The 19,339-nt window shown below is 40.3% G+C and overlaps 1 protein-coding gene across 3 annotated transcripts in view; it reads left to right on the top strand.

The window, feature by feature from the left end:
* Positions 1 to 794: 794 nt before the first annotated feature.
* Positions 795 to 19,339, top strand: part of sh2d3cb (SH2 domain containing 3Cb) — a 44,401-nt gene continuing 25,856 nt past the window's right edge. Inside the window, exons 1-6 of one of the 3 annotated variants that reach the window (XM_035997118.1) lie at positions 795 to 933; positions 7,133 to 7,883; positions 14,986 to 15,025; positions 16,296 to 16,424; positions 18,788 to 19,110; positions 19,147 to 19,182. In XM_035997118.1, coding sequence (XP_035853011.1) covers positions 915 to 933; positions 7,133 to 7,883; positions 14,986 to 15,025; positions 16,296 to 16,424; positions 18,788 to 19,110; positions 19,147 to 19,182 — 1,298 coding nt within the window. In that variant the 5' untranslated portion in view covers positions 795 to 914. Of the gene's footprint in view, positions 934 to 7,132; positions 7,884 to 8,880; positions 9,082 to 14,985; positions 15,026 to 16,295; positions 16,425 to 18,787; positions 19,183 to 19,339 lie in introns of those variants that run through there. The other 2 variants (XM_031304985.2, XM_031304987.2) reach the window with 2 other exon arrangements.

Genomic DNA, 19,339 nt, shown 5'->3' with positions numbered 1-19,339 from the left:
GCTTGTTTTCTCATTTCTCATTTTTTAGGATGAACTGTATCTGTGGATGGCTACCTTAGTGACTACATTACCTATTGGCCAGTAAGCCTATCATCAGTGGGGATTTATATTTGCTAGTAATATGTTGTTGTTTTTGAAAGTTTTTTCAAAAATTAACAATAATTTGGAGGCCCCCCTGCAGTGACTCTGAGGACCCGCTAGGGGTCCCAGACCCCCTGTTCCCAGATCCCTGCCATAGAGGATATTATTTTTGTTCATTATTTAGTTTTGTGCTATTTGTATATTTGTCATATGTTGTCTGGTAAACAAAATTGAAAATAAAGTTACATAAAAAAAAGTACAAAAAATAAAACTGTCGCTGTCAGATTATGTCTTAATGTATTAACAGTATATTTGTGTTATAGCTGAGTGTGACTACATCATCACACTTTATCAAAACATGTGGTTGCTGTCATGAGAAAACCTCCTATTTCCTGTTCTCAGGTCAGGTGGTTTGATTTGAGGAGTCTTGATACTATTTAGCATCTAACATCCCTGATGTCAAAATACTTGTATTCCATGTATGTCAAATTCAGGTTTTTATAAATTTTTTGGCATTATTGAAGTTTAATTTTTATCACAAATGACTTTTTCTGGCCTTAATATGGACATTAACGTCTTATATCCTGTCAAAAACATCCAAAGTGACTGTAGACTGACGTTCAGTACTCCAGTGTGAAGTCAGAATGTGATTTGTCATCTGATTGCATCAACATGACATGAAAACTGCTTCGAAAAATTTACCCCCAGCGCTTCCGCTGTGTTCAGAAGACAGGAAGCAGAGTCACTCTGTCAACCTCATTATCACACTGCAGCAAAAAGCGGCAGAAACTGTCTTATATGATTGAATAAATCAAGAAGTCCACGTCTGAACCATGAACAAACGAAAACTGAGTAAGTTATATTTAACTGTTTTTTACTTAGTTGATGCTGTTGTTCAAAATTTAGGATATTTGGGGGGTTATTTCCATAAATTATCATAAGAGAAACCAGACATGGTAAGACCAAAGTTGTATGAATATATATATGTCTCCATAGCACAAAAATAACATATTTTTACTTAAGAGATGTATGAAACTATATACTATAAAACTAACTATATAAAGTAGTTGAAACCAGCTTCACCTCGTGCAGCTCCAACAGTAACATGCTGCTCTCACATTCATGCATCAGTATTAATAATGTCATAAATAATATCAGTCATAGGAGACATTTTACTGCACGACTTGTACTTTTACTTTTCCTACTCAGTACATTCTGTGTATTTTTACACTTTCGTTAAGGATCTGAGTACTTCCTCCACTGCTGCTAACGACTAAAATGTGACAATGCATAGACTGCGTGCGCCCCCCCCCCACACACACACACACACACACACACACACACATGTTAACAATTTATTCAAGTCAACTTGAAAAGAATAATTTACAGGGACATAAATATTATAGATGCAGTTAAATACATACACAAAATCATGGGCCACTGGCATACAGCAGGTCTTCATAAGCTTACCCCTCTCTTCTTATGGGTAGAAGTAACAGCGTCTTCACCATATATGGTGGCTGCCTATGATAGCAGACACGCCAGAGCACAGTACTTTGCTAGCCGTTTATCCGTTTTTTTGGGCATCCCAAGCTGATTAAGCCCTTTTACAACCAGCCGGTGTGTTGGCACCTATTGAGCTCTGAGATGGTGTTTAGGAGTGGTTGGTATTTAAAGACCTTGGTCAAAATAGCTTCCTCCATGCTAGGATCAAAGGTGCATTCAACCTCTAAAATGAACTATGTGAACACACACACACACACAAACACACACACACACACACACACACACACACACACACACACACACACACACACAGATAAACACAGAATGAGTAAAAACCACATTCCACATTTAACCTCCCAACACATTGACACGTCAATGTGATGCCACTGAACTGCACTTTATAAACGTTCCCATTTTATGGACTTGTGCTGTCTGAATGTTTGTGTTTTAGCTCTTTTATTAGATATATTTTTTTTACTTATAAGTATTTATTTCTGTTTCATTTTTTTTGCACTGTGACTGATGAGAAACAACTTTTCGTTTCTTCTGAATATGCAAGTACTCAGGGAAATGACAAATAAAGTGAATTGAATAATCGCTCCCGATCATCACATGACCCACTAGAAGTGTATGGTGGTGGTGTCTGTGTCTGCAGAGACCCGGCCCTCTGCCTGCAGTTTCTCTTTTAATCTTAATTTTCTGTGTGCGGGACATTTATGGGCATCAGCAAAGAGCCTTTGGGCCCCACGAACATAATCGCTGTGAAACAATCAGAATACTTTGTTTGTGTTTACAAACAGAACACGGTATCTCCTTCATATTACTGAGTTAAGAATGTATTGAATTAACATATTATTTGTAATGTACTATTTTAATCTAAAAGTAATAAAGCTGTCAAATAAATGTAGTTGAGTAAAAAGTATATTTCCCTCTGAAATGTAGCAGAGAAGTACTGTAAAGTAGCAGAAAATGGAATTACTATAAATAATACGTATACAGCACGTGTACCCTAAAGCTATACTGAAGTAAAGTACTTGAGTAAATGTAATGAGTTACTGGGAAGTGATTCTACAGTAGAGACAGAGACATTGTTATATTACGAGTCAGGGAAAAGAGGCAGATGCAAGTTTATTTGTGTAATCCTACAGTATAAAAGAAAGACACGTGTTTCACTGTGAGTGTGTGTGAGTGTGTGTGCGTGTGTGTGTTTGTCTGTTGGCTCTTTGTTCCGCTCACAAACAGTTTTTTGGTGCATTGTAAATGAAGCACAGACGTGTCTTTGTGCAGTTTGAATGGACAGCGGCGCGGCTGAGAGCAGAGTTTAAGAAAAGAAAGCAAATTTCTCCTGAACGGACAACAGCTAGCTGTGCTTCTCGTCTTCTGCTGGTTGACATCATAGTTGTTCACTATTAAAAGCTGAATTTCACCCATGATGCATCTGAAGGCCGGCCATTCAGTCCAGTTTAGAAACTTTAGGACAGTAAACAAACTGTGTTGCTATTCTCTGAGCTTTACAGGATGTCAGAACCCCCAGTTCATCTATGATCTATGATTAAAACCCCTCTTAAAATCTTAAAGCCTTGTGTGTCTTTACCTATAGTTTTTCTTTATAAAGTGACAGTTCAGACAGGTCAGTTCTCACTTGTTCCACCCAAAAAAAATTAACCAACCCGTTCTCACTCAGAACTCGTAAAATACGGACATTTAGACAGTGTCTGTCAGTGTCTGTCAGCGTCTGAAGCGACGAAAATGGCGTCCTTCAGCGTGTTTGTATAACGTACCGGGGAGAGCAGGCAGCTACACGGGGTTTAGCGAGTAGTATGTAAGGCTGAAATTCAAACACAGGACTTTCACCCAGGAGACCGGCGTTCGTGTCCCGCTTGTCACGTTTCCTAAAGTCTGGTTTCCACCCACGACCTTTTCCTAAACCCAACCGTCCTGTTCTTCCCGCGTGTCACGGAAACGTAAGCCCACCCACGACCTTTTCCTTAACCTAACTGCAAGTAAGCCTTTAGTTAAGGCGCGTTATATGATGCTAAAGGAGACTTTTAGCGTCAATAACAATGACGATGGCACCTGACCAAGCGTCCATATTTTACGAGATGGGAGTGAGAACCTGTTGGATTATCACTGTATGGTAGTATTTAATATATTAACATGTGTATCAAGTAAAGAAACAGATCAGTATTTTTGGAAATCCTGCTGCATGTTGTCCTCTCCAGAGTCAGTTTCACTTTTATGAGTTGTGTTTAGCGTAGCTTAGCACAAATACTAGAAGCAGGGGGGAAACTGCTATCCTTGCTCCATCAAAAGTGACCCTCCTAAACGAATTAATACAAAGGTCATTTAAGGCAGTCAGCTGGATTATATTGAGAGTTTGTCCAAACTCTGAATCCACTTGAACTGTTGTATAAAAAGACCTGTCCACATGTCGGGAATGTGCTTATTTGGTTTCTAGTGGAGCTACATGAGAACGTTGACACCACTCTCATATTTGTCCCTTAATTATGAAGCTACAGCCAGCAGCCACTTAGCTTAGCTTAGCATAAAGACTGGGGGGAACAGCTAGCCTAACTTTCTAAAGCTCACTGAATGACACATATCTTGTTTGAACAAGGTGTATTGTTCGAAATCTCCGCCTGGGAGAAAGTGTGTCTTTCCCAAAATGTTGAACTATTTCTTTAACCATCAAGGAGGCAGTGAAAAAAAAAATTCTAATTAAAAGAAATATCCCTGAGGTCCGATGGAAATCTTGCTTCTCGGTTTGTGGTAGAGATATAAATAATATTTAATAAAAATTCCTTCTAATACTTTCACTGTAAGATGAATAAAAACATTGAGGGAACGTTGTCAGGAAAGTTCAGCAGAGATATCTGACTTCAACATGAAAATAAAACAAATGCAGCTTCTTTGCATCTGCACCTCCATCATCTCCCTTCTCTCTCATTCTCAAAATCATAGGTCTATATTTAGCTGAGGAAATAAATACCCGTCGCTGTTTTCGGAGTCTAATAGGTCCCCGGGGCAGAAACATAATCAAACACTGCTGAGAGCTTGAGGGGCTGCGCTTTAGAATAGAAACTATGAGAGTTTTAGCAGATGAGGGTACAACAACATTCCTTAGCTGACTCCAAGGAAAAGAAAACATTTTTTTTGTGTTTCACAGGACTTAGTGAAAATTAAATGTTTGCAGCTGCTGGTTTCGCTCGTGGCCCAAAGGTCCAACATTATTCTTTAATTGTCTTTAAAATGTACGACTACATCTTACAAAGAGACTAATGTACCTGACTGAGACCATGAGCCTGAGCAGGTGGGTGTAATAATAGATAACATGTCTGATTCTTCTTTAAAGACCAAGAGAAAGTGGATCACATCACTCCAGTTCTGAAGTCTTTGCAATGGCTTCCTGTCTCTCAAAGAATTGATTTCAAAATACTTCTGTTGGTTTATAAAGTACTAAACGGTTTGGGGCCCAAATACATTTCTAATCTGCTACTACATTATGAACCAACCAAACCTCTTAGGTTGTCGGGGACACGTCTGCTTTCTGTCCCCAGAGTCAGTCCCCAGAAAACTGCAGGTCCACCCCAACTCTCAGTTCTTTTAAATTCTTTTTGATGCTGCCTTTCTTTAAATAATTGTTAATTTCTTATCCTGCACTGTACATTTTATTGTCATATTTCATCTGTTTTTATGTTTTTTAGTTGTTTTGAACTGCTCTTTAATGTTTTATGTAAAGCACTTTGAATTGTCCTGTTGCTGAAATGTGCTATACAAATAAAGCTGCATTGCTTTGCCTTTAAACAGCTCTGATGACAAGGTTAACAGTCACAGGTTGTATTTCCCTGTGTTAGTGAATACAACGTGTCATATTTTGAAAGAACAGTAAGTCATTTCCTGCACATCATCATTCAGTACGTCAGATCCGAGTGTCTCAACATCAAGGTCAAGACCTTAAGCAGCGGGATGTACAGAGGTATTACAGGCATTTATAACTTCGAAATAAATTTGCAAACAAGTTTAAGATACAGCATGATGTCTTTATAAACCATTTGGGCCCTGTGGGCTCTTAGGCCTGCTCCACACGTACACGGGCATTTTTAAAAAGAGGTTTTTCCTCCTTTCAAAAAATAAAAAATAAAATTCCGTCAACACAAGAGATAAAAGAACGTTGAAAAAAGTGACAAAAATGTTAGAAAAAGCTTCAAAAACAAAAACGGTCGACAGGAAGACAATACAATGGTTAAAAAAAATCTCTGTCCAAATAAAAACGCAAAAACACAATTGATGTGCTCTCAAGATATAACCCTAAAGCTTTTACCAGAAGTCTCCCTGGCTGCAATGGCGCATCGAGGAAGAGGGGAATCATATGTGTGGACTGATAGTGAAATGGAGATACTCTTTAATATCACACTTGACTATAAAGTCAGCAAAACTCAAAAAAACATGGAGTATCTGTACATTTATGTATAAAAAAAAGTCCTCTTAGCGGTTTAGAACCTGCACTATTTTGGCCACGTCCTCCATTGCACAAAACATTGCATCATTTCCTCACAAAGAGGAGAGAACAGCACACGCTGACGCTACGAGAGAAAAACTCAGTTTTCCCTATCTACACCACAACACTGAAAACAGAGTATATAAAAATCTTCACCCTGGAACGAGCTTCCAAAAGATTTGTTTTCAGTGACCTAAAAACCACTTTGCGTGGACGAAAGGCCAAAACGCACAGAAAAAGCTACATTTAAAAAAATACCCAATGTACATGTGGACTGGGCCTTGGGAACAGAATATAAAATGATGCCAAACTCACATGACAAGTGAATGAATTTGGAGATCTGCAGGGTCAGAGGTCAGAAAAGTTTGAGAGGTGGTATAAAGAGCGCCAAAGTCCGCTTAGGGAGGAGGTCGGCATGGTTGGGGCAAACGACCAAAAGACTTTCACTCAGGGGAACGCTGTTCGTGTCCCGTGTGAAACCAAAAGTAAACATTGACTTATTTGAAATTACGTACATAACTTAATGTACATAAGTAAAATGATGTTATGTAACAAACGTAGCCTACTTATTTTAAACCAAACCATGATCTTTTCCTAAACCTAACCAAGTTTGTGTCCTAAACATAACCCAACTGCGACCATTACGTTAAGGTATGAGGATGTGTTGATCTCCTACCACCAGTAGGGGCGCTAATTTAGGAAACGCTCCTGTGGGTCGTATAGAGGGTTGGAACAAATGACCTATGTGGTGTTATGGATTGGGGGAGTTGTTGGAGAGAATGTGTCAGCCTCTGACTGATCTCAAAACGTACCAAGAACTCTTTGGTTCAGAGTGAAATATCTCCACAGCTAGCCAAAATTATATCTAGTGTCTATAAGTACATTTTTTTTATTTTTTGTGTAAAAGTACATATCTGTTTTTTCCCACTTTTATTGTTATTTATATGTCTTCATTTACACGTTGAGTTTCAAAGTCATTAAGGCTCATTATGATGTTGACAAAGGAATGATTCTGTCAACCTTAATTAACGTCCTCCTACTCTTCAGGTTTCAAATGGTTTGGGAGCCTCACCAATCTCTCCAACCGCCGCCAGTCAGAGAAGGCCAACATCAAGTCAGTCCCAGAGCATGATGGGAGCCTCGGCAGTGCCAAATCAACAGCGGGGGAACAATCAGTGGATGACATGGAGACCTGTATCCGCAGCCCCAGCTACGCCCACTCCAGCGAGATGTACACACATGTTGGCACTGTGCCACGCAGCCAGACACAGAAGAAGAGCTGCAGGGGGCTGAAGGAGAAGAAGAACAAAAAGGAGGAGGGGTTGGTGAGTGGAGGGCAGAGCCAGTCGAAGGCAGGGGAACATGTCCGAGACTCCCCTCTGCTCGGTGCCCTGTCCGGCCTCAGTTCGACCAGTCTGGACAAGCCTCTGCCCGTTTCTGCACCGGCCTGGCCGCTGCCCACCACCCCGCCACCCAGCCAGGCTTCACCTTTGACCTCAGCACCTGAAAGCTGCTTCAATGATCCTTCAGTGGACCCCGTTAGGAGCCCAGGGTTATTGTCAATGAGCAGGGATGCTTTAGAAAAGGGTAGACCTGTAAGAGAGCCTTCTAACATGGAGACCAATGGCACCAAAGCGGCTTTGCCACAGGATGTTTACGTTCCGATGGATCCGATAGCTGAAGCATCTCGCAGCCACATGGGCGACCACACAGAGAGGCAGCGAGGCGCCACGAGTAGGCCTAAACAGGAAACCACCAAGTCTGTGACGGGCTCGCAGGAAGTGAAGCGTGTTGACAGGTGAGAAAGTGGATTTATTTATTATCGAACTTTCAGAAGATAGAAGAGCCCAAAAATAGTCTGTGGGTTTTTCTTCTTTTATTTTTAGGCCATGCCCTATAAACAGAGGATTTAAGGTTTAAAGCAACACCAGGAATAATCTGCCATGGCAATGACCTTATATCAACCTGTGGTCAGTAGAATGTCAATCTCTTGATACAAGTCAGAATAAGGCAGATTGCCACAGGATAAAGACAAATAGACCTTACAAATTTAAGAAAACTTTATTTGTTTTCTTTTGGTGGAACGCTACATTTATATTGCACTGGCAGATATTTTTTTAGAAAATAGGGGAAAAACACCTGAAACAAATAAACAAAGGCAATAATCTAACTCCTAGCAGGTGGTCCAGAAATAACCTTACAATTTACAATGTTAAAAACATAATTTTATAATACATATTACATTAAACACAAAAATATAGGCTGTATTTTGAATAATTAACAATAATAACTATACCAACAACAGAGATAAAAACAAAATATAAATACCGTAATAAATCTACTACTCATAATACTTTTAAGTGTATCATGATAATTACATGAAAATAAGTCGTAATGTTGTTAGAATAAAGTATTTTCTATGTAGGCTAATTGTCATAATATTATTAAAAGAGGAAATGTTAAAGTCATATTATAAGAAAAAAGTCATGCTAATATGAGAATGTTTTAATAAACAGTTGCCCTAATGTTCTATTCCAGATAATGCCTAACAATATCATGTTTAAAATACATTAAGGCCAGACATTTCAAGCAAGTAGAATTTGGGCTATTTTGCTTCCATAACATTTCTTCTTTCAGACTAGTGGAAAGAAAACATTTATTTTACAACACTTTGTCTAAATTTGCGCATGTAGATTTCTCCTATAATGCCTCATTTTCATATTCAAACATGACATTTCCGAAAACTTGTAATACAAAAAACTAATTAAACTAAGGACGTTTCGTGGTGGTATTTATTCAACTGTAGTAGGCTAAAACAGCCAACATAGTAGTTGTTGCAGCGGACATGCGCAGTGCGCTCCCTGCCTGACCGCTGTGGTCCAGTCGGTTAACTGGTTCACACTCAGCGGCAGAGCGTCTCTGACTGTGCGGGAGAAGATGTGTGAAGTTGTGGACGTTAGCTGTCAGACAGCCCGCTGCGGTGAGCGAGATATAAGGTGAGACAACTAATATTGATAACTAAATGAATAGGCTACTTACTAATATAAAGTCAGTACGCTGCTGTTAATCTGGGACAGTCACTGTCCGAAGAAGAATGTCATCTCTGTTAAACTCCCCCAGGAGTCATCTGCATCAGTCATCTTTTCTACATTTCTAAGGCTAATATTTGAACTGGAATCATTTTCTTCCGGAGTGTAGTTTGTGTTTTGTGCATTTAGAGCGGAAACAAACACATGGTTTCTGTTAGTTTGATGCCATAAAACATGAAAAGCTGCTGACTATTAAAACATTTACAACAACTAGTCGACTTTGAAGTCAGTGGGTGACCAGGCTGGTCCACAGTCTGTCTGTCTGTCTGTCTGTCTGTCTGTGTCTGTGCTGGAGGAGTGCAGGAGGAAACTGGACTGGACTGTACTGTATGTATGTTACATAAGAGGAGGAATTTGATCCTGCTCTGCTCTCAATGAGAATAGTGATAAGGCTTTTTTTGGCAGAGATGCAGCAGGCTGTTGTCTGCCGGATTTACACCTGACTTTGATCTGTGACTGTTAACAGTTAGCTGTTTGATATATGACACCAGATATTTTATGATTTCATCATACAGTCATTACTGTATAGTCTAAATGTCATCTTCAGGCTGTAATATTTTTTTTTCTGACCTCACTGTATCAGATTGTTGAAAAAAGGAACTGCTTGTTTGATCATCATATTGGAATTGGTAAGGTGTCCCTATATACGTAAATCCTCACTTGGACAATCAGCTTTTTCTTTTCGGTGGATCAACATGTGGAATTGTTTTTGCTACAGAACTTAAAGCTATAGTGCGTAGTTTCTCTCTCCCCCATGAAGAATTCTAAGTAATGACAACAACACTGTCGGTGCGTCCACATGAAGCCTTCTGTGATGGCGCACGCGCCCCTAATCCTCCTCCACGCAGTTGCTAGTAGCCAAGGAGGACACGGAGAGATTAAAAAAACATGATGGACTCTTCAGAAGAGGTCATTATCGTCACTCGATCTTCTGCGTGGGAAAGTCACCGGACGACACAATCTTCTGAACATAGTCATACTGAGAAATACAGAGAGAGTTGTGTGGAGCTGATAGTCTTAATGAGCTTTGTAGCAACTCATTTGGCAACGGCTTGAATGTAACGGGCGTTTATTAATATCAAAAAGTCATGAATGCTCTGGTGCTTCTTGTTTTATGGTGCTTTATTGTTTTGTCTGTATTTTCTACAGTAGCTACGTAGGTACGTAGCCTACCTATTCTTAATTTTGTGTAATCTTATGTTTCTTTTGTGTTGAGTTTTTTTTCCGATCTCAGTACCAGCATTGCAAATTAGCCTAGCATATAAATGCACAGTAGTTGTGTGTACGTTATTATTGGTTTATGCTACCTACTTGTTTACTTGCACGGCAGCCGGATTCAAGCTTAGTCACAAGATCAAGCGAAAATCGCGGGATCACATATCACACGAAAATCCATCTTGTCAGGCTTCAAGTAATTGCGTTTGTGTCTGAACATCCAGCATAACAAACCAATCAGCGTCCGGTGTGGAGCTACTAGCAGCTACGGGGGGTGGTTTATGTGTGTGATGGCTATGACGTTTTGTTCAAAACAACAACCATAGGGCAGATGGTTCATCCAATCACCTGCCAGGTATTTTTGAAAGTGCCTTCCCCGTTTTATATAAATTGTGAACAACCATGTGTAAAATAAGTCCAGGGTGTCCTGCAGTGTTTTATAGTGGAGACACCCTGCCTAACCAAGAGCACCGCAGCTAATATCAGAACCATAGCGCTGGGTACTGAACTTTGATTCTGACTTTCAGGCACCGACCCAGTTGCCTAGTATTGAAATATCCAAAAAGAGTGTCGAAAAAGTCAATCAATGCCAAATTACAATACCTAAGGAGTAACTCTCATTAGTGAGAGAGGGAGCTCACGTGTGTGTGTGTTGTATTTTGAGAGGCTCGATTACAGTGTGCATCGCATAGGTGTAAAAGAGCTGAAAAAAAAGGATTTATTGTGGTCATGCAGATAATGACAAAGTCAGAAGTAATGTGACGTTATTGCTGGAAAACCTCCCGGGGGAGGAGGTCGGGGTGGATAATTGGATGAACAAAGACTGAGTTTTGCATCCCATCTCGTACCAACAGTCACTGTTTGTTTCTCTTAACAATGACGACAGTCTTTCCCTTACTTTAAAGCTGGGGTAGGCAGTTTTCTGGAAAAGAAAACCTCCAGAATTGTAAAAGGCAGCGCTCCTCATGCAGCCCCCCCCTCTCTGTCCTCAGTGATTGTGATTCCGATGTCGTTATATGGAAACAATTATATGAGAATGACCGGTGGATTATGGGTCAGTTTTGGCATGAATTCTGTCACTATGGCGCCGTGCTACAATGAGAAAGCATTCTGAATTCGCGACCACTCTGTTTCATGCCTCTGATTGGCGTTTTATCCAAGGCTCATGGGTATTGTAGTATTTACATGCAAAGATGACGGACAAAACAACATCTCAGAAACAAAGTTGAAACAATTAAATCTGGTGGCCACAACATAAACTGTAGGATCGTTACATTGTTCGCTTCCAGAACCAGCGCTGTGTTCTGCCATAAATAAGGTGGTTATAAAACAGCTGATGTGGACGATATGAAGATATAATAACGGAAAACAAATAGCGAGACACCTCTAGAAAGAAAGACAGAGTGGGAAATTGTACTTTTTTTCTATTCTATTAAGGTTAGTTAGTCCAGCTGGGCTGCACCTCTCCTCCCCTCATTTCCTGTAATCTCTCTATTGTCTGTAATAAAGGCATAACAATAACCACAAATTATTGTACTCACACTAAAGGTCAACACACACTGACACACACCCATTGGTTTCTATGTGAGCCCACACACCGGTGGCTTCTCCACACGTCAAATCGTAGAGATACCTCTGTCCTGTTTCCTCTTTCCCAAAACGGATGCACATCGGCTCTCCAGAGAAGCAGCAATTTGATCATATTTTCTCCCAGAATTACTAGGATATAGACTACATATAGAATCTGATTTTAAACTGTGGCATTTAAGTAAAGAGATAACACAGTTTTCCAACAAATAAGGCTACAATGTTTTAACAGTATAGACATAAAATACAAACCTATATTGTAACACGCTGTGGGTACAGTAGGCTGACATTAAACCTTAAAAATATATACTTTATGTGCAGCAGTATTGACAACATAATCAAAAAACTAATACCCAGTGTTTCACTTGTAATGAGGGCCAGATGATGAAATGTTGTAAGATATTTTCTCATGATCATGAGGAAGTGATTTCATGATCTCAATAAATCAAACGTGTTTTCTTTTTCAACTCTTATTATTTCATGATCTGCTATCTAATTATTTCATGATCACAGCAAAATAAAACGTGTTATTATAATGCATGCATGTCCTAAACCAGGGTTTATTATGAAAATATTTTAAAAACTGTTTAACTGATGTCACCCAATGAGCTCCATACAGATAAAAGCAGTAAATCAGGAAATAAAATCTGCTACATAAGATTGTAAATGCAGCCTTTGACTGTCAGGGAGTTTCACATGCAATATGTTTTACTTGTGCGTTCCCATCTGTGTATGTGTTTGTGTGTGTGTGTGTGTGTGTTTGCTGTCAGAGTTTGTGTTTGGGAACAAAAGGTCACCTCCCTTGACGTTACCCATGGAAATATGCAGCATGTCGAGGAGCAGAGTGACCCAAGAAAGTTTCACATAGCCAACGTGCAGTTCCACTGACACGCCACGTCACTGCTGTCAGAAAGAAACCACGCAACTGCAGTTTGTTTTTCCCCTATTTCTAACATCGGTTAAACGTGTTTGTGCTCCTTCGTGTGTGCAGCTGAGTTTTTTGGATCCCAGAGCCTTCAGACCTGGTGAGAAGCCAGCTGGTGTGATCACTGGATGGACATCTGGGGAGAAAAGAAGTTTCCTTTGCTTCAGTCCTGAAAAACAGACTGACTGCAGATATGACGTTTCACACAGCAGCAGAAATATTCCCCGTCCTCTCCGGAGGAGTTTGTTGTGTGGCAAGCTGTTGCTGGGTGTTGTCGCATTAACACACTGCTGCTGTCAGAGAGTTGTGCAATAGGACAGACAGACAGAAGGAAAACAGCATGTTCTGCCTTGACTATTACGGCACTGCTGGGTACTGATTGAACCTCAACACTTTTTTGTTAGCGACCAAATTGGAGACTGTCCTCCCCTGAAAAACGCCCACATAAGGCGTTTGTTCAAGCAGCAATTGCGAATTAAATTTATATTTTTTGGGAATTTTAGGCCTTTATTTGTGACAGGGCAGCTTAGAAATGAAAGGGGAAAGAGAGCGGGAACGACACACAGCAAAGGGCTGCAGGTCAGAATCGAACATGCGGTCGCTGCATCGAGGACTGGTCCTCTGTATATGGGCGCGCGCTCTACCAGGTGTGCTACCCAGGCGGCCATTGCGAATGATATTTACATTTATAGTGGGGGTGCCCTCTAGTGGCCTTAGTAATTATGACGGGAGCAAAGCAGCCAGTAAAGTGACAAAGTATAAGAGCGCCAAATTTCTGCGTAAGGAGGGAGGTTGGGGTGGTGGATGGGTCAAACAAACAGGACTTTCAACCAGTAGACAGGGGTTCATGCCCTGTTTACAAATAAAAGTAGACGTTGAGTTTTTTTTTAAACTTTATGTAACAAACAAAGCTACATCATGTTCCGTGTCACGTGCGTAACCGGAAGTGTAGTAGCGTCTGATTTAAAACCAAACCACGACCTTTCTCTAAACTTAACCAAGTAATTTTGGTGCCTAAACATAACCAAACTGTGGCCGTTGTGAACGTTTGCAACGTATTTAAAACTGCAACTGTTACGTTTAGATATGAGGATGGAAAATGCTCGTGGTGGTCATATTTCATGCCACCCAAGGGTGCTAATTTATAAAATGCTCCTGTGGGTCATATTAAAAGGTAGTAATAAACAACCTATATTGTCGTATGGTTTGGAGGACTTGTTGCCAAAATATGTCTGTAGCATTGAGTATCAAAAACTGTAAAGTACTGAAAGTTGTAATTAAATATCTGGTCAGATTTGTCATCTTGTTTACTTATTCTCTGATCAGATTCTGATTAAGATTTATTTAGTCAAAGTTATTGTGTTAAAAGTCTGAATGTGATTAGTTACCACAGAGATGCACAGTCAATCAAATCTGATCGAACCCCACCCACACAATCCTGACAAAGCAGCTTGGTGTTAAGATCTAATTCATTACTCAAGACTGTTGTCCATAACATATTTATTTTAAGATGCGCACAACTTCCTAATAATTTCCCAGAATGTCTCCTGGAAACAAATATGTAATCTGATACTAAAGGCAAATAGTGGTAAATTGGGACACATCTAATTTGAATAAATTATAATTAACTGCTACTGTAACTTAGATAATAGTAAATGAACAATGAATGATTATTTAGTTTGGTTAAATTATAACTGTTCTCTCAAGTCAATTATTATCATCATAATTAATACCAAATTACAAAGTTCTGTGGAGGAAACATACTAGGAAATTAAAGTGTCCTAGACAAGATACACATGCAGCAATAGATACCACACAAATATGCCACAAATCAGAATTAAACAGAAATGTGATTATAAAACCATGAATAAAATGTCCACCTTCTCTTGGAAACAACCTAAATTTCACCTTTAAACAACCCAAGAGCCGTCGAAACCATACAAATATATAAGAACAATCTAAAACAATGACTCAATGACACAAACACATCAAGACTCTAAAGGAGTACAGCACAGCCTCTGCAGGTTACAGACCTCTATAATAAGGCATTACTGAGTATTTTTGATGTTTCTTTTGTTTTTCAGTAAGCAGGACTTGACAGACAGCAGTGGAGAATATGTGAAGGTAAGCTTTCTTTTTACATGACTTTAAATCTATTTTAATCCAACACTCTTATCCTCTTTATGTGCGTTCCTTTTTAGCTGTGATACTGCTTTTCTCTTTTCTGCTTTCCTCTTTTTTTATTTTCTCTTCCTCATTGGACAAAACACTTTCTGTTCCCAGCCATGACACCATTCTCAGTGAAGGTTAAATTAAAACTGGGCTGCTGTGATCCTCTACACACGGCACTCAGGCTCTAATTCAATCAGGACGGGTGACAGAAAAGACTTGGGGAATGCGGCCCTCTGCTGTGAAATACTTTGAAGCCGCTGCGGTTGCTGCTGGTAACCGCGGCGGCCTTGATTTGGCCGGCAGCTCTGCCTGGAAAAGGTGGACACAGAGAGCGAGAGAATTTCCAGTTCATTGACTTATAATTGGATACTTGACAAACACACTTGTCTGAAAGGGACAAGCTGGCAATGAATGATAATGGCAATGAAATTAAAGCTATTCATTAGGGGCTTCCAGGTCACACACACACACACACACACACACACACACACACACACACACACACACACACACACACACACACACTATGTTGTTTTGAAGTGGTCCAGGCCCGGTGCTCAACCCTTGATTCACAGTCCAGTGAAACAAACCATTCTGTCAAAAAGCGAGGGGTGGGAGGCGTCAGGGAGAAAAACAACATGTCACCTATAAAGAAGTGTAATAACAGTAACTGTGTGTGTGTTTGTGTGTGTGTGTGTGTGTGTGTGTGTGTGTGTGTGTGTGTGTGTGTGTCCCAAAACAAAAGCATTCCCAGCCTGTCGTGGGTGTAAACTCTTGATATACAGTATCTTCGGGGTTTTTTTCTGTTTGTATAAAGACGTGTAAGACAAAGCGCCACTGAGTGATGACCCCCATCGCACAATGATGTTGCCATGGTGACGAGGCCAAGACTCCAGCCTGGGTCTGGGTCTTGGGCCCCTGGTGTCGCCAGTGTGGATGCCAGTGTGGGAATGCCAGAGCTGTCCGTCTCACACACACACACACACACACACACACACACACACACACACACACACACACACACACATTTCAAGCAGCTTTTTGAAGGAGTCTGGTTTGCTTTTCAAGATGCAGGAGCAGCAGATATGCAGCAGACAGTAGACATCTGTGTTTGTCTGGGTTTGAACCCAAAGCTAGATACATTCCTAATGAATCTAAACTGATTTTTGTGTTTTTTTGTTGGGTCTTTGCCTCTGATTGTGTGCCTGTGATGCCATTCAAGTTCTCCAAAGACAAGTTGTGGTTGGAGCCATCGTCGGAGAAACTGAAGAAGCAGCTGGAGGAGGAGCTGAAGCTGAGCGGCAGCAACCTGATGAGCCACGCCTGGTACCACGGACCGATCCCCTGGGAGGTCTGTCTCAAACACACACTTAGTTTGTCACATTGCATTAGCTGGAGGCTTACCTTTAAGGGATAGCTTGTATTTTTTTAAATGTGGTTATATGAGGTACTTATACAATACTCAGTGTATTACCAGTAACAACAGTAGAAGAACAGTCGATGATCAGCATGTCCCCAGTTTGTAGAAGCAGACAGGAGTGTTCTTGCTTCTCCAAACTGGGGGCGTGCTGACTGCCATCTACTGTAGATAATACACTGAATATGGATAAGTACCTCATTCAGCCCCACTTCAAAATATACTAACTATCCCTTTAACCATAACCATAACCACGACATGCCTAACACTTAACCCATAGCCTTATCTAAACCAAACATTCTCAATTTAAAACTTTAGGTGTTTTGCCATGTGAGGACCTATTTTTATTTTCGCGAAATGGGGCATGAGTCCTCATAGTTATCAGATTTACTGTATGTCCCCACATTGTAATACACACGCACGCATGCACACACACCAGGCTTTTCTTGCCTTCTTGTTGTAAATGTTGTAGCTTGTAATCTAGAAAGCCACCAATACACCCAAAAAGTCACTCGTTTTTGTTTTAAGTTAGGAACAAAGTACAAAGTCGGCATCTTCTTTCAATTTTCCCCCCGTTAAAGGGGGTTGTTTGGCCATTTAGGTAATTTATCACCTGAATAATTTGTTGATTCCTTTTGCTAAGAAGTGCTTAATGAAAGCAGGTATTTTGACAACAGGATCCAAAATAAAACTGGCTAATAGGACCTTACCTTCAAATTAAGTTTTACATACAAATTATTTAGAGTGGATTTTTCCTTTAAAATCTGAGGAATTAGAGTCATGCAGTGGTTAAACCACAAGATGGAGCTCTGCTCAAACACCAGTTTAACTGATTCAAAATTCAAAGGCAAAATCTTGTTCAGTAAATCCAAATTAAAAAAATATGTAATAAAAAGAAGTGATCCCTCTAAGCAGCTGTGTTAATACAGGAGTCATTATTTAGACAAATAGGGGAATGATTGAATATAGTATTCTGCAAGACCTGATTGATTGGCTTTTCTGTTTGAGAATCTCAGATATCAGAAAAGTGTCCTGGATATTAAAATACAACAGCATTAAGAAGAACATATACAGTAGTAATTCTTTTGTAGGCAGTTGTTGTTTAGAGGTTGACACCTTATCTTACCTGCCTTTTCTTTCTGGATTGATCCTTTGTTGGCTCACAGCCCAGTCTCATGGCAGTTCGTGAAATGGTCACGTTATTGAATCTATTGATTTGTGTACTGAACACGTTAATGTTGTTATGTGTTTTCGTGTGGTTAGCACGAATTTTAAAGTAATGTATTTCAATGGGAAGCATATTTCGTGATCACAGAACGATTACGGTAGCAAGTAGTATTGATAAGGAGAAAATCTGCGCATGGAGGTTGGTCGGGGTGGTGGATGGGTCAAACAACACAGGACTTTAACACCGGAGACCGGAGATCGCGTCCCGTGTGTTGCAGTTCTTTTCCGTGTTATTCTCTTCCTAACCACAACCGTCCTGTTGTTGTCGGCGTCTCCTGCGTGTGACGGTTCCTTTCCCCGTTCTTCTTTTCCTAACCACAACCTTTCCCCGTTCTTCTTTTTCTAACCACAACCGTCCCGTTGTTGTGGCCGGCGTGTGGCATTTCATTTCCCTGTTGTTGCGTCCCCCAGTGCAGCCCAGTGGCAGTTTGTGGAATGGTCACGTTTCAAAATCGTGACCTGTACACAAAATAAACGAGAAAATCGTGACCTGTACACAAATCAATAAATCAAAATAACGTGGCCATTTCACGAACTGGCGTGAGACCGGGTTGTGGCTTAGCACTCAGAGTGGAGGGTTGACACATTAGGCCGCTTCTTTATTTGGAGAAATGCATAATTTCCTCTGTGTCAGGAAAGAGCACCAGTTGAAAAATCTTTCATAATCTGAAAATCAATTATTTCCTATGAATTCCCTTTTTATTGTATAAATCTGAATTAGAAACAGATTTACGTCTCCTTCCAAATTAGACTATTTTAATTGAAAATAAATATCATGTTTTTGTCGTAGTGGTAGATTATAAGCATTGACTGAGTTTGTGTAGTAAAGAAAGCAACCAAAACATAATCCAAAAGTTTTTCCACTAACCTCAAATTAAACCTCTCCTTTACCTACAAAAAATGAACTAACACTGAAAATGGTTGTGACAGCATTTTTATTCCAATAGACAAATACAATATAATGTTGCCAAAAGTCAAGCCATCACACTGAGACAATATGTTGTTTGAACTTCTATGTGTATTTACATAATATTAATCAACATTAATTTATGATTTACATGTCCCCTCAGGTGTCCGAGAGTCTGGTCGTAAATCCCGGTGACTTCCTCGTCAGAGACTCTCAGTCAAGCCAGGGCGACTTTGTCCTCACCAGCCACTGGGAGCAGAAAACACTTCACTTTGTCATCAGGAAGACGGTGGTTCAGTCCAGTGAGACATACACTCGGGTCCAGTACAGCCTGGAGGGCGAGGCCTTCGACTCTTTACCGGCTCTTGTTCATTTCTACGTGGGGAGCAAGGCAGCTCTGACCCGGTGGAGCAACGCTCAGATTCACCGGCCTGTGAACAGGACGCTGCCTCTTAGCTACCTGGAGACATCTTTCTGCACCGCCGTCAGCCCCCCGTCCTGTCACAAAGGGCTAAAAAACGGCAGCGTGAGCAGAGATGAGAGTGTTTGTCCCAGAAGGTAAGGTTTCACTGAGAATATATAAAATATTCCAATTTCCATTTGTTTTGTGTTATTCAGAGGAGCACAAACTACGAGAAATAAGTTTTTTAGTAACACAGCGTGGGTCACAGGAGATTTCTAATGTATTTATATTTGCTTGATATTTATTGACTGA

This window comes from Sander lucioperca, chromosome 2 (assembly GCF_008315115.2).
Source record: "Sander lucioperca isolate FBNREF2018 chromosome 2, SLUC_FBN_1.2, whole genome shotgun sequence".
In the NCBI taxonomy this organism is placed as follows: Eukaryota; Metazoa; Chordata; class Actinopteri; order Perciformes; family Percidae; genus Sander; species Sander lucioperca.
Note: the sequence above shows the minus strand (reverse complement) of the source record. Positions and strands in the feature narration are given on the sequence as shown.